General features: G+C 47.0%; 1 protein-coding gene across 7 annotated transcripts in view; it reads right to left on the bottom strand.

The window, feature by feature from the left end:
* DYSF (dysferlin) overlaps nt 1–13,161 on the bottom strand; it is a 224,646-nt gene that overhangs the window by 122,878 nt on the left and 88,607 nt on the right. For 4 of the 7 annotated variants that reach the window (XM_042932650.1, XM_042932654.1, XM_042932649.1 and 1 more), the window contains exons 17-20: nt 12,151–12,233; nt 2,821–2,936; nt 2,194–2,307; nt 563–740 (exon numbers count right to left, since the gene is read on the bottom strand). In XM_042932650.1, coding sequence (XP_042788584.1) covers nt 563–740; nt 2,194–2,307; nt 2,821–2,936; nt 12,151–12,233 — 491 coding nt within the window. Of the gene's footprint in view, nt 1–562; nt 741–2,193; nt 2,308–2,820; nt 2,937–4,570; nt 4,613–12,150; nt 12,234–13,161 lie in introns of all 7 variants that reach the window. The other 3 variants (XM_042932648.1, XM_042932652.1, XM_042932651.1) reach the window with 1 other exon arrangement.

Below are 13,161 nucleotides of genomic sequence, written 5' to 3'. Positions count from 1 at the left end.
CTGGAAGGAGGCAAAGGGCCTGGTACTGAGCCAGGAGCACAGGGGTGGGTAGGAAAGGGACCCAGGGTGGGACACATTCAGGCACCTGCTCCTTCCCCCTGAGGACTCCCTTGGACATACACATGTGGTTCATATTCCCCAAGGTTCAAACAAGGAGTCTGAGCTCCCTTCGTGTGCGGAACCAACAGCAGCTGCTCTCATTAGGGATCTTTAGCTCATCCAAACAAAGGGGTTGTTAGAAGGACCCTGGGAAACCCACGCTTTCCAAAATCTCAACACCAAGCCAGCATGAAATTGACTATTGCCATAGGTCAGGATCAATGCTGACCACAGCCAGTTTTAGGAGCCCCATCTGTGGCCCTGGCAACAGGGACCCGCCTGGAGGCGAGCGGGGAGTGGGGGGTAGCACAGGGGGACAGAGCTGGGAGTCACCCCAAATAGGTTTGCACGGGCCAGGGCCTTTGCGTGGGCCTCCGGCAGCTTTCCGTGAGAAACAGTATTGAGGGTTCAGCCCCTGCTCTGTGGTCTGGGTCCCAGCCGGGCGCACAGCCTCTGGCCTCACCGTCAAAGACCGCCCGGCTGTACTGGGTGGTGGAGGCCAGCGGCAGGCAGGTCGTGTCGAACTTGTTACCGTAGTTCCCAATGCTGACCTCAAACTGGATGGCATCATCAACATCCTGGAGCATGGAGGCCGAGTAGAAGGCAGCAAACAGGGAATACTTGCGCCTCCGGAGGTACTTCTGGGAACAGAAAGGGCAGCCGAAGGGTCATGAGGAGCAGGAAGGAAGACACTGGGGTGGGGAGGCATCACGTGTCTGGCAGGCCCTGGCCGTGACTGGCGCCCAATAAATCCTGGCTGGACAGATGGGCGGTGAATGGTCCAGCTAAGCAACAGTGCCCAGATTTGGTTACTAACTGAGCAAACTCATTCCAGGCCTGTGTATTTGGCCCCGTTCCTCTAATAAGGTCTGATCCTCCAAGGTCATGCTGCTCCTCAATCCAAACCGGCAGCAGTGGCCTCGCCACCACAGGGATGCCTGGTCGCCTGCATCTGCCACTCGAAAGGGGCCAAAGGGTCTAAACCACCATGCCTCTGCCCAGAGCTCCCAGCCCATGCCACTCAGAGTCTCCACCACACCATCCAGCCCTGCATTACACACGAGCTGCCATGTGTTTGGGACGAATGTCCCCTCTGGGCATCAGGCACAGGGCTGAGGACATGGCAGGCACTCAATCACACATCCCAAGATGACTCTGCAATCCCCTTCACGGAAGGCAGAGAGAAGATGGTTACACAACTGGGTTTTTGAATCGTGTAAATAGAGGGGCGCCTGGGTGGCTCAGTCAGTTGAGCATCTGACTCTTGATTTCGGCTCAGGTCATGATCTCAGGGTTCATGAGACTGAGCCCCGCGTCAGGCTCCATACTGACAGAGCTTGGGATTCTCTTTCTCCCTCTCTCTCTGCCCTCCCCTGTTCACACTCTCTCTCTCTCTCTCCCCTTCAAAATAAATTTAAAAATTTAAAAACTAAGTACATAGTAATAATAGCTAACGCTTATTGACTGCTCACTGCATGCAGGCTTGAATTAATTTAATTCTCCCAACAATCTTATGAGGTTAAGTATAATCACTACCCCAACTTCACTGATATGGAAACTGATACAGAAGGATTCAAACCAGCGCTTTCCGACTACAGAGTCTGAAAGCTTAAAACACCACACAGACCCCATACAGCTGCCTCCTGGACACAAGGCTCAGCTCTACCGCTTGTTGCTCTGGTACATTTAAGCCTCAGTTTCCTCATCTGTAAAATGGAGATACTAACAGCAGCCACTTCACAGGTGCTGGGAGGACTCAGTGCCATCAAATGTCACTAGCGTAGCGTTTGACATACGGTGAGTGATTAATAAGCGTTAGCTATCTTTACATTATTGTTATAAAACACACTTCTCATTTCGCATCAAGCTCTAGACTTTTAAAATATTTTCATTTATTTTCTTTGAGCCTCTGAATATCCCTCAGGAAGGTAGGATAGCTGTGGGGTTACTCCCATTTCACTGCTTAGGTACTGAGGCCCAGAGGGGTGAAGGAACAGACTGTGGGTACAGCTGAGCCCTCCTCCACCATGACAATAGAAGCCAGCCCCATTTGGTCGCCATCTCCTTCGCTTCTTCCAGAGCCACACCCCTCACCTCCACCCGAAGGATGTCATCCGCAGGGAGGTCCTCCACCTTCTGCTCGCTGTGCTCCACCAGCTTGGTCTCCAGGGACAGCAGAACCCGACCTCGGTAGGCCACACCTTCCCCCTAAGAGGGGAGGTTGGGTCACCAGAAGCAGAGAAGGGGGCAGTGGAGGGGAGGAGAGGAAGGAAGGGGGCCTGATCTGTCCCGGGCTCATCTCCCAGACAACCAGGAAGGCCCTGGGCTACCCCCATCACTCTGCAGATAAGGAAACGGTGGCCCAGAGAGTTCAGGGGACATGACAAGCCACCCAGATGGTCAGTACCAGACTCCAACCCAGCCAGGGAAGGATGAAACCTGAGACAGATAAGGCCTGGGTCCCTCAGGGGGACCAGGAAAAAGGTGGCAGGGGAGGGGAGGCTGTTAGGCTGGCCCTGAAGGGAAAGCAAAAGGGAGGGGAGTAAGAAGGAAGTAGAAGCCAGGAGGGGGCCAGGTGGAAAGAGGGTTCTCTGAGGGGACGCTCTCTGGCCCTGGGCTCCCATCGGGCTCTTAGAGTCCAGACTGGAGCAGATGCTGCCCAGGCTGGGAGAGCCCCGCATGCAGGCCTGGGGATGTGGGTTTGTGGGGGTGCTGGCTCACCTTGCTCATGTTCAGTTCTGCGTAGGGGTCCGGGAAGCCAGTGAACTCCCTGGGGCTGCCATAGAGGTTGACATAGCAGGGCCCAAAGGTGGGGAGGAAGCCCAGATGGTCGTCCACTGGGAGACATAGGTGAGGATCAGAAGAGCCAGCCCGGTGTGGCTTTCTAGTGCTCAGCCCAGCCAACCTCAGGCCTGAGCCCATCCCTGGCCCTGAGTTCCCTGAACATGCAGAGGATGCAACCCCCGTAAGTGTATAAAGAATCATGACACTGACCATTGTCTCCCATAGGCCCTTTAATTCTCACCACTATGCTGAGATGTGGAGATGGTTATTACTTTTATTATCTCATTTTACAGATGAGGAAACTGAGGCTCAGAGATGCAAAGGAACACATCACTACAAAGTGGCACAGCCCAGAATGGTCTAACCTCAAATCCCATGCACTTTGGTCTAACCCCAAAGCCAGCACGCAAAGCTGGGGCCCAGGGCCCTCCGCTGTCCTGCCCCTCTCAGGCCACACCCCAGCCTGCATCCCCACTCCCTCTTTCACAGGAGTGTGGGGACACATAAAGGAGGCCCAAGAGTCTAGTGACCAGAGAAGCCATCACCCAGGAAGCTGGAGGTGGGGGGGAACCTGGCTAGATGTCCCAATCCACAGGGCACTCCTCTGGCATGTGTCCCCCATACCCACCACGTCATTACGAAGTCGAGACAGATCACCCAACAGCTCTGACTCACTCCAGCATTCTGTCTTCCTCCCCACATTGTACAAAGAACCACCTTTCAGTGGAACAGGTTGGAGGACAGTGCAAAGGAGAATCCCACCAGTGATGAGGGAAACCTTTTCTCTACATCACTGTCTCCTCAGAGGCTCTCTGTTGTTATGGCATGATTTTCCAGTCAACGGTCAAGTTTCCCAGGACAGGACGTCACTGGACAATATTCTGAGAACCCGGAAAAGCCAAGGTGTCTCTTCTAAAACAAGGGGGGAGAGGCTGTTTCCAGAATGCCAACAATGGGAAGTGGGCCTGTGAGCAGGAGTCATCTGGGATGACCCAATCCTTATGAGCAAGGATGGGGCAAGGAAGGTACAAAATAAATGGCTTCAGCAAGAAAATGCTTGAGCCAGACCTAAGGACAGGAGCTGTGAAGCCCAAGTCCCACTGAGTGCCAAGACCCTGGGGTAAAGTGGGGTGGGCAGGGACAGAGCTTGAGTGCAGGAGCATGCCTCCCCACAGAGCCAGCTGCCGTGCGCCTGTCACCATTCTCCCTCCAGTCCCCAGCACAGACAGGGCTCTGGCATTTGGGACAGAGGTGGAGGCCCAGGCTAAGGAAACTAACTTGAGCTTTACTAATTATTTGTACTAATCATCTCCATTATGATTTACCCTGTAAACTCCAACTTCAAGAGTTTTCCACTTACCCTGGCCTCCTCCTGGTCCCCAAGATGCCTTGCCCAGGGCCCTGCCCCACCCCCTCCCTGCCTGCAAGAGTGGACTCATTTGAGCCTGAGCTGGAGCCTAGCAGATTCAGGAAGGGGTTGCATGGGGAATTGTCTTTAAAGCATTCCAAGCGATTTTCATATTCAACCGCGGTACAGAAGTAACAGCCAAAGGTAAGCTCAGGGACCGTGGTGGTGTACCTCAGTCCCATCTCAAGCAAATCAAATAATCCCCAGCAACCAGCACCCTCTGGCCTCCAGCTAAAAACCCGCAGCCCACCCCCTTGCCATCCCCAGGAAAGCACATACGGTCCATGGCTGGAGAAGGCTTGACCACACCTGCAGGCTCTTCTGAAGCGTAAAGAAATGGAAAAGGGGTTAAGATGGACATGACTGGGAGGATTGGTTACATGAACAGGCATGTGGATGGAGAGCTGGCAGACAGACAGATGGAAAGACGGCTCCTGTGTGGGAAATAGATGTGGCCCAAGGCCCCAACCCCCTCCCACCTGTGAATTTATCACAAATTAAGTCATTACTGCACCACCACCCCCAGCCAGACACAGCCCCCAGCAGCAAGATGAGCCTCCAGGTCCCTCCCCACCAGTGTCTGCCTACCTATGTCTGAGTGTTCTGTTTGCCAGTTGAAAATGGGACCCGAAACTTGACTCAATACGTTCAAGTAACAACACAGAAAAGAAATTGTGCTTTTTTTCCCCCCTGTATTATAGCCAAATAAGTGAGAGAAAGAAAGCACAGACACAAAGAAAGGTGGGGGGAACATGAAAGGCAGTGAGGCATACCCAGCACTCCACCTAACAGGCAGGTTAACAATTGGGAGCAAGGTCCCTGAGCAATGGCATTTCAAGGTACGACATCTCCATCTAGTGGCCATTTTCAGTATTGCCAGCAAGAGCACCATGTTGCATTTTCACAACTGCAGGCACTGGCATCTTGCTTCCGGCTCCCACCACTCCAAGTGAAGCACAGTGCCAGGCCCTGCCCATCAGCTGAAGGTTCTACACCCTGGGACATGCCCCTGTATTCTGGTAAGGGGTCTCCAGAAATGAGAGAAGCAAGGAAGGAGATGTTCTAGCACCCTTCTGGGCTCTTAGAATCTGTCACTCACTTCTGAGGTAGATATAAGACACCCCCAAGGGAGTGGGCACCCTTCAGTCTCCTTCCATGGTCCTCTCTGATTTTAGCCTCTTCCTGCCCTCTGACCCTCCCTGTTTCCTCCTCCAACTAGCTAAGCATAACCAGGTCTGGGGGCATGACCAAGCGTGTGATATGGTGGTAAAATCTTTGATTATTTTCATTTGTTGGTCATCTTTGCCTACTTGTCTCCTTCTAAAATATATATCTATGCCTATTTTCCCACAGCTTCGTGGCTATAGTTAAGAGCCAAGAGTTGAGCAAAATATCATGAAGCAAGACTGAATAGAAGCAGAGAAAGAGTGAAGACAAGAGAGAAGGGGAGCATGGAAGTCCAGATACGAGGACAAGGCTGAGCCACTGGTGCAGAAGGCAGCAGGAGGGTGAGCCCCTGGGACCCAGCCCCGCAGCTCTCTACAGCCGGGCCTCAGCTAGGAATGCCGGCTGGCAGAAGTGAGGGCTGCAGAAACCATCATTCACAGCCATTTCCATATCCACAGGAAGAGGTCTTCCTCCATGGAGGAGCCAGACCTCTGGTCTTAGGGGAGCTTTTAGCAACAGGGAGAGGACCCACATGGGTACAGCTGCAGCCCCGAGGAGAGCCGCGGCCAGGACCCACCGGAAGGAAACAGATTCCATTTTAAGCTCTTTTCAAATGATTACAAACAGACCCGGCCAGTTATCTCAGGCTAATGAGGGCCGAGGTCATGGTTCTGACTGCCATGTGCTTCTTGCAGGGGCAAACTCCACTTCACATCCACAGACTGACTCTGAATCCTGGCTGTAAACCGGTGCCCCACCTAGACACCGAGGTCCCCCTATCCCAACCAGCCATCTGACCAACACATGCCTCTGGTGTCCAGGAGGACCAAGCGGTGGCTGCCGAGAAGCCTATTTCCCAATGGCACCCTTCATTAATTCCTTCATCTCTTCATTCGTTCGTTCGTTCATTCAACAAACCTCATCAGGCACAGTGCTGGGCACCTAGTAAGACATGGCCCTGCTCACCTTTTGGGATGAGCACTGGGTGTTGTATGGAAACCAATTTGACAGTAAATTTCATATATTAAAAAATAAAAAAAATAAAAAATAAAAAATAAAAAAAAAGACATGGCCCTGCTGACAATTTAGACTAACAATTCTTAATTTGGGGGCAGAATCCTAGGTCTCCAGGTGCCAAGGAGACCTATCCCAGGTTCTCTCCTCTGCGTCTGCAGGCAACTCATAAAGTCAAGGGCAGAGTGACCAGCGAAGCTACCTAAGACAAGGCTTCTATTTAGTCCTCATCACCCTTCTGCCAAAATCCAAGGATTTTGCCGTGTTTTCCCTGAGCCCAGGGAACCGTGGCTGTAGAAGCCCCAAACACTCCCAGTTTGGCGGCCTGAGCCACGCAGCCCAGCTCCCTCACCTGGGGGAAGACCAAGGACAGGCCCTCCCGGCCTGGTGAGCCACACAGCACAGCTGTGCCCTGGGACACCCACGTCTTCTTCTGGAGAAGCCGAGGCCATTACCTGCCACCAGCCCCGCCAGCTCCTTCTCTCAGCAATCTCCCACGCCCACGGTTTGGCTGCCTGACACCAGCCCGTGCCAGACAGGAGGAGAAGCCGAGAACTGCTGGGAAATCATCATCTGTGCTCCAGAGACCAAAGGAAAAAAACAAAAACAAAAACAAAAAACTCTATGGATTTCTTAGCTGTGGAAAAAACTGTAGGACCCAAGTGCCATCGATGTAGGATGATTTTCGTACGTTTAAAATTATAAAAGAGTCTGTGTCAGTTTCACGGGCCTCATGTGCCCGTTACCTTTCGAAAGAGCTGCAGCTTCTTAAAAAAAAAAGAAGAAGAAGAAGAACTGCAGCTTCTAAGGAAATCACTCCTTTTTAGAAAACAAAATTTTTACTAAATGCTTTGGAGCACAGGGTCCAAGGAATACTTAAGTGTGCCCAGGCAAACTTGTGGGCAGCAGTGCTTAAGAGGCTAGTGTTAGGTCCTGTCCTCACTGGAAATAAAAACAAAAACATGAAAACAAAAACTCCTGGTTGTGCCAGATAATCTGGTGAACCACGAGGGCAGAGGAATATGGAGAAACAACGCGTTTTTACAGTTTGGTTTCGTGGGGGTATTGAGAGCAGTGAGAAAACAGCGTGGAGCACCGCCCAGATGTGATAGAACCCCCTAAAGGGAAGAAAGAACACAAGCAACTGAAAGGAAAACTGGAGTGACACGTTCTGAGATGGCCTCAGGACAAATGGGAGAAGCTGGGCGGGGAGCAAGGCAAATACGAACTTTCAGGGTCTCAGTGACGCACCTCTGCCAGAAGGGACATTGGAGCAGTTGTGAAGAACAGCTCTATTTTGAGCAGTAAGTTAAACTCTTGTATTGTTTCAGAGATCAAGCTATTTAATAACGCATTTAAAACTGGTTAGCTAGTTGCAAGAAGAGTCTCATTTACTCCCAAAACAATCTGCGGGAGAGGATTGAACCCACCTTGGAATGCCTCCCTGACCCATGCAGGGTTGCCCATGACCTGGGCGCCATCTAGTGGCCAAGTAAACCTCTTTCTCACATTCCCTTTAAAACCTTCATAGTGACCCTGAAAAAGATCAAGGCCAACATCACCAACAGAAATGAAGACTGATTGGGCGGAGAGGGATCTAAACTCTCCCTCGGGCAGCTAATAGCAGGCACAGGTGTAGCCTCATGAAATAGTAGCCATCAGGAAACAGTCAGAAGGTCATTTTGTGCTTCTACGAGGGTCTGCCCCTGGATTCTAAAGCCAGAGACAGCACCAATCAGAAAACTGGAGAAGATTCCTTCCATACCAGGAGTTTCGATCTGCAAGGGGTCCAGAATGCCCTCCTTTCCACCCCACCCTCATGATGCACTGACCCTCAAATCTTTCTACCTGCACATCCAAAATAGCCATTCTCAAAAATTATCTGAACAGCATCAGAGAAGTGGGATGATTGTTTCCACAGTCAGTGGGGGTAGGGGGCTGGAGCGGGAAGGGCCCTCACAGCAGTGTCTTATGGATGGCAGTTTTTATGTGTTCCACCGATTAAAAGTACCAATGATGAAATCAGAATGGCAGAGAGCAATTGGATATTAAAGCTACCTGAGGACACCTGGAATTTCACTGCACAATTCTTTAGTTTCATGTGTGTTTGAATTTTCTATAATTAAAAGGTGATTTTTTTTAATGTTTCAGAGAATGTAGAAGAAAGGGATTGCTCAACTTTAAGAGTACCAGATGGAATCTTCCAGAAACTGGACACATTAACCTGTGCTCCAGGTAAAGATTTGTCAAGGTGAATGGACAGAGAACAATGCACCCTGTCTGTAGAAAGGCACCAGCACTGACCAGGTCTTGCCAGAGAGTGAATAAAGGAGAAAGGAAGAATCACAGAGTGCTGACCAAGGTAGAGAAGCAGCATCTGTAAGTTTCCAGACAGCATTCACCTGAAGGTCTCCAGAAATGATTTGGAATTCTCAACAGAGTGCAAGAAGACATAGGTGTTGTGAAGCAAAACAAAACTTTTGGGAGAGAACCGACCAAAAAGAAAATGAAAAATATAAAAGGAATGACAGTGGGGAACGGAGGCGGGACAAGAAAACTCAAAATGCGATGGCCAATTTTAAACTACGTGGAAAGCAGTAAGGAGAGCTGGTACAGGGGAGAAAGATCAGATTAGTGATGCAGAAAGCCAATAATAATGATACTACACAGCAAAGTTACTTTACTTTAGGTTTTCATGCGTACCAGACACTCTAAGAATGTTACATTTATAATCTCACTGGATCTTTACAACAGCCTTATGAGGCCCGGCCTGGCGAGAGGGGAGGAGGGACTCACTCAGCTACAAAGAAGCAGAATTGGGACCCAAGCTGCCTGGTTCCAGAGTTCCTGCTCTTATTCCCTACCCCACCCTGCTTTCAGCTGCTCCTGTTCCAATGTTAGAATAAATTCCTCTTCAACTCAGATTTAAGAATTCACCACGACTCAGATAAAATTCACTGAAAAGAGTCCTGCACTTGGCTAGATCAAAGTAACTTAACTGTAAGAAAAAAAGATGTGTTCCTACAAGCAGCATCTAGTTAGAAAAATCAAATCAGGCTGCTCTCAGAAAGTGCACCTGAATAAATGCAAAATAGACTAAATATTTAAATGTAAAAAAAAATTAGAAATAGAGTTAAATATAACCTTGGGGTTTGCTGAAGGCCTTCCTAAGCATGACATATGGGACAAAAACCATATCATTATGTAGATAAGAGATTTTGAAAATAAGCACAAGAAGTTAATTAGAAAGTTTTAAAAGGAAACAACAAAATAAGCTGAAGAGAGTTAAAGAGTAAAAAGATGAGAGAAGACAAAATTTAAAAAGAAAAAATTAGAAAATTAAGAAAAAACATTAGAATTGATAAATAAATCCAAAAGTTGATTCTTTGAAACAAAGTTCGGGGGTAGGGGACTTGCAACAAAGCTAACCAAGAAAAAAAGAAAGAAAACTCAAACACATAACATTAGAAATAAGAAAAGGGAAAACACCATTGGTAGAGAGAATTGTTTAAATTATAAAAGATTGCTCTATACAACACTATGTAAATAAATTAGAAGAGTTCGACATAGTGAACACTTTTCTATGGAAAAAAATTATCAAAATTGACTATAGTAAAAGTAACAAGCTAAAAATAACAATGGTCACAGGAGAAACTGAAAAGTTTTTAAAGAGCTAGTACTATACCCACTCAAAAAGGGCACCTAGCCCATCTGGTTTTATGGGTGAATTCTTTCAAACCCTCAAAAGACTATATTCTTATGTTATATAAACTTCTCCAGATGTTAGAAAAGACTTTAAATCTTTCCAATTAATTTTATAGAGCCAGCATAACCCAGATACCAAAACCTAAGAAATAACAAGCAGACATACCAATTAAAGATAATAGAAAATCAAGAAACAGGCCCAAGAACACATTTAAGAATTTGGTAGTGGATAAAGGTGGCATTTCAAAATATAGAGAAAAAATTATTTAATATACAGTGTTGGTATTACCAAAGAACAACTGTGAAATAAGTAATGTTAGATCCTTGCCTTATTTGCTAAGGAAAAGGTTAACAGATTTAGCTACATAAGAATTTTAAATATCTACACATCAAATTCTATTACATGGTAAAATAAAACAGACAAGAATTATTTACCACATATACAACAGGGGAAAAGTTAACATCCATATATATACAGAACTCTTACAAAACAGTGAGAAAAAAACAAACATACTATCAGAAATATGAACCAAGACAATGAATAGGCAATTTATAATAGAATAAAATACATAATAAATACATAAGTAATATGTAAATATAAAACAACTATTAAAATATTTCTAAACTTGCATTCATCAACTTAACAATCTATTGATGAAATGAAGATTAAGACAACAATGAAATTCAGCCATCAATTAACAAAGTTCTTTTTTAACATTATTTTATCCTGTGTTGGCGAAAGTAGAGCAAAATAAGCTTATGTGAGTGATTAGAGGGTACATTAGTTCAGTCTTTTGAAGGGCAATTTTGATATATACAAATAGCTTTAAAATGTACAAATCCTGGGACACCTGGGTGGCTCAGCTGGTTAAGGGTCCAACTCTTGATTTTGGCTCAGGTCATGATCTCACAGTTCGTGTGATTGAGCCCCGTGTCGGGCTCTGTGCTGACAGCATGGAGCCTGCTTGGGATTCTCTCTCTCTCTCTCTCTCTCTCTCTCTTTCTCTCTCTCTTTCTCTCTTTCTCTCTCTCTCTGTCTCCCTCCCTCTCTCTCTATCCCTCCCCTGCTCACACACACACACTCTCTCTCTCAAATAATAAATAAATAAGCTTTTCAAAAAATTTACAAATCCTTTGATACAGCAATTCCACTTCTAGGTATTCATCCAAAAAAAATCATGAATTGTATAAAAGATTCATCTACAAAAATATTCAATATAAAATTAGTTTTTTATAATGTAGAAAAATTAGAAAACCTGAATATTCATCATTAACTAGTTAATGTGAATTAAGATACATTCACACAGTGGAAAATGGGTATTCATTTAAAATGCTATTGTATAATATTTAATAACATGAATAAACATCTATGTTATATTGCCAAGTGACAAAAAGCAGTTTTCAAAATAGTTGTTTCAAAACAGTTTTTAATGCACACATACCTGGGTATACATACAGACACATTCATGTACATATGCATACACACACAAAAAAAACTCCCAGAATATTAATAATTAGCTTTTATCTGGGGGGTAAGCATATGGGTAATTTTATGGGCAAATTTTATATTCTTCTTCATTAATTATTTTTTAAATTTTACAAAATGATCATGGCCTACTTTTTCACTGACCAATGAAAGCTATTTCGAAATAGAAACTCCTAGAACACAGTTGGCCAACACAGAACCTGATGCACAGAATGGCCACAGCCACCCATGTTATCGGCAGGAGGGAATTATCCTCTCTATACCATTCAGTGGTGTATCCCACCCGCCGAGGTGTAGAGAATCCTTAGTGTCTGTAAAGCCATCTTTCTCATTGGCCACAGCCCTTCTTCATGACAAATGGGCTGCAAAGGCCTTATAATTAATATTCCCTTTTCTGCACTCTCAAAACTACAGGTATAAGACAGGTAGGGGTAGATCAGGGGAGAGTGTGGAGGACCAGAGGACAGAACAAGGGAGGGAAACTTACCTTCTATTTCTCCTCCAGGGGCAGAGATTTTCGACATACTCAGGTAGGTGGTGGCCACGATGTCATTGTGGGTGAGGCGGTCCCTAGAATAAGAGGGCAGAGAGGGCCTGAACACAGGAGGGGGACTGCACGCCACAGCCCACCCAAGAAGGAGAGGGTTATACATCTTTATGGGTCTCAGTCTTCATACTGGGTATGTTACTGAGGCCTGGTAATCCTAGGGAAGAAGAGACTGGAAAGGAAGTGTTGCTCAAGACTCCTCTGAGGGAACTAGTCCATCTGGCCAACCACCAGCATCCCATCAGCCAACCAACACTGGGCTGCCAGCCTGGATGTCTGGGGAGACATCTGCAGGTTGAAAGGAAAGAGGCCAGAGCAGGAGGCTGCTCTGGGAACCAGACCCCCAGACCCAGGTTGAGCAAGGTTCTAGAAGCTCAGGAAATATCCAGGCCAGGAGAAAATGGGACATCCCAAGAAGAAGCTATCTCCAAGGCCACAGTCTTAAATTAGTTTATATTAGCTTATATTAAATTAGCTTATATTAGCTCATGCAGGATTACTTTTTGTATCTGACTTTATATGTGACGAGGCACTTTCAACCTCCTTTATCTCAAAGGATCCTCTCAACAGCCTTGAAGAACTAGTACGTTTATTATCCTCTCCATTGCACAGATGAGAAAATTGAGGCTCAGAGGTGGAAGGTCCTTGCCCAAGGTCAGCCTGGGAGGGAGGGGCAGAGCCAGAACTGAAACCCTGGTGTCCTGACTCCTGATCCAGTGCTCCTGCCATGGTACATGCACGGGAGCCTGTCCCTGTCCTGCTTCCTCGGAGGAAGGCTTCTCCCTTCCCTAACCAGCATGGGGGACTACAGGTAGGAGTTTGAGCAGACTGACTATAACAAGTCCATTAGCCAACAACATCCCATGCAGACCCTCCCTCTGGGTCCCACCCCTGCCCCCTTGACAATAACATAGAGAATAGCTGGCATTTATCAAGCACCTACTGAAAGTC

The sequence above is a fragment of the Panthera leo genome, chromosome A3, assembly GCF_018350215.1.
Source record: "Panthera leo isolate Ple1 chromosome A3, P.leo_Ple1_pat1.1, whole genome shotgun sequence".
Classification (NCBI taxonomy): Eukaryota; Metazoa; Chordata; class Mammalia; order Carnivora; family Felidae; genus Panthera; species Panthera leo.
The sequence above is the reverse complement of the archived record's forward strand: the minus strand, read 5'-3'. Positions and strand labels throughout refer to the sequence as shown.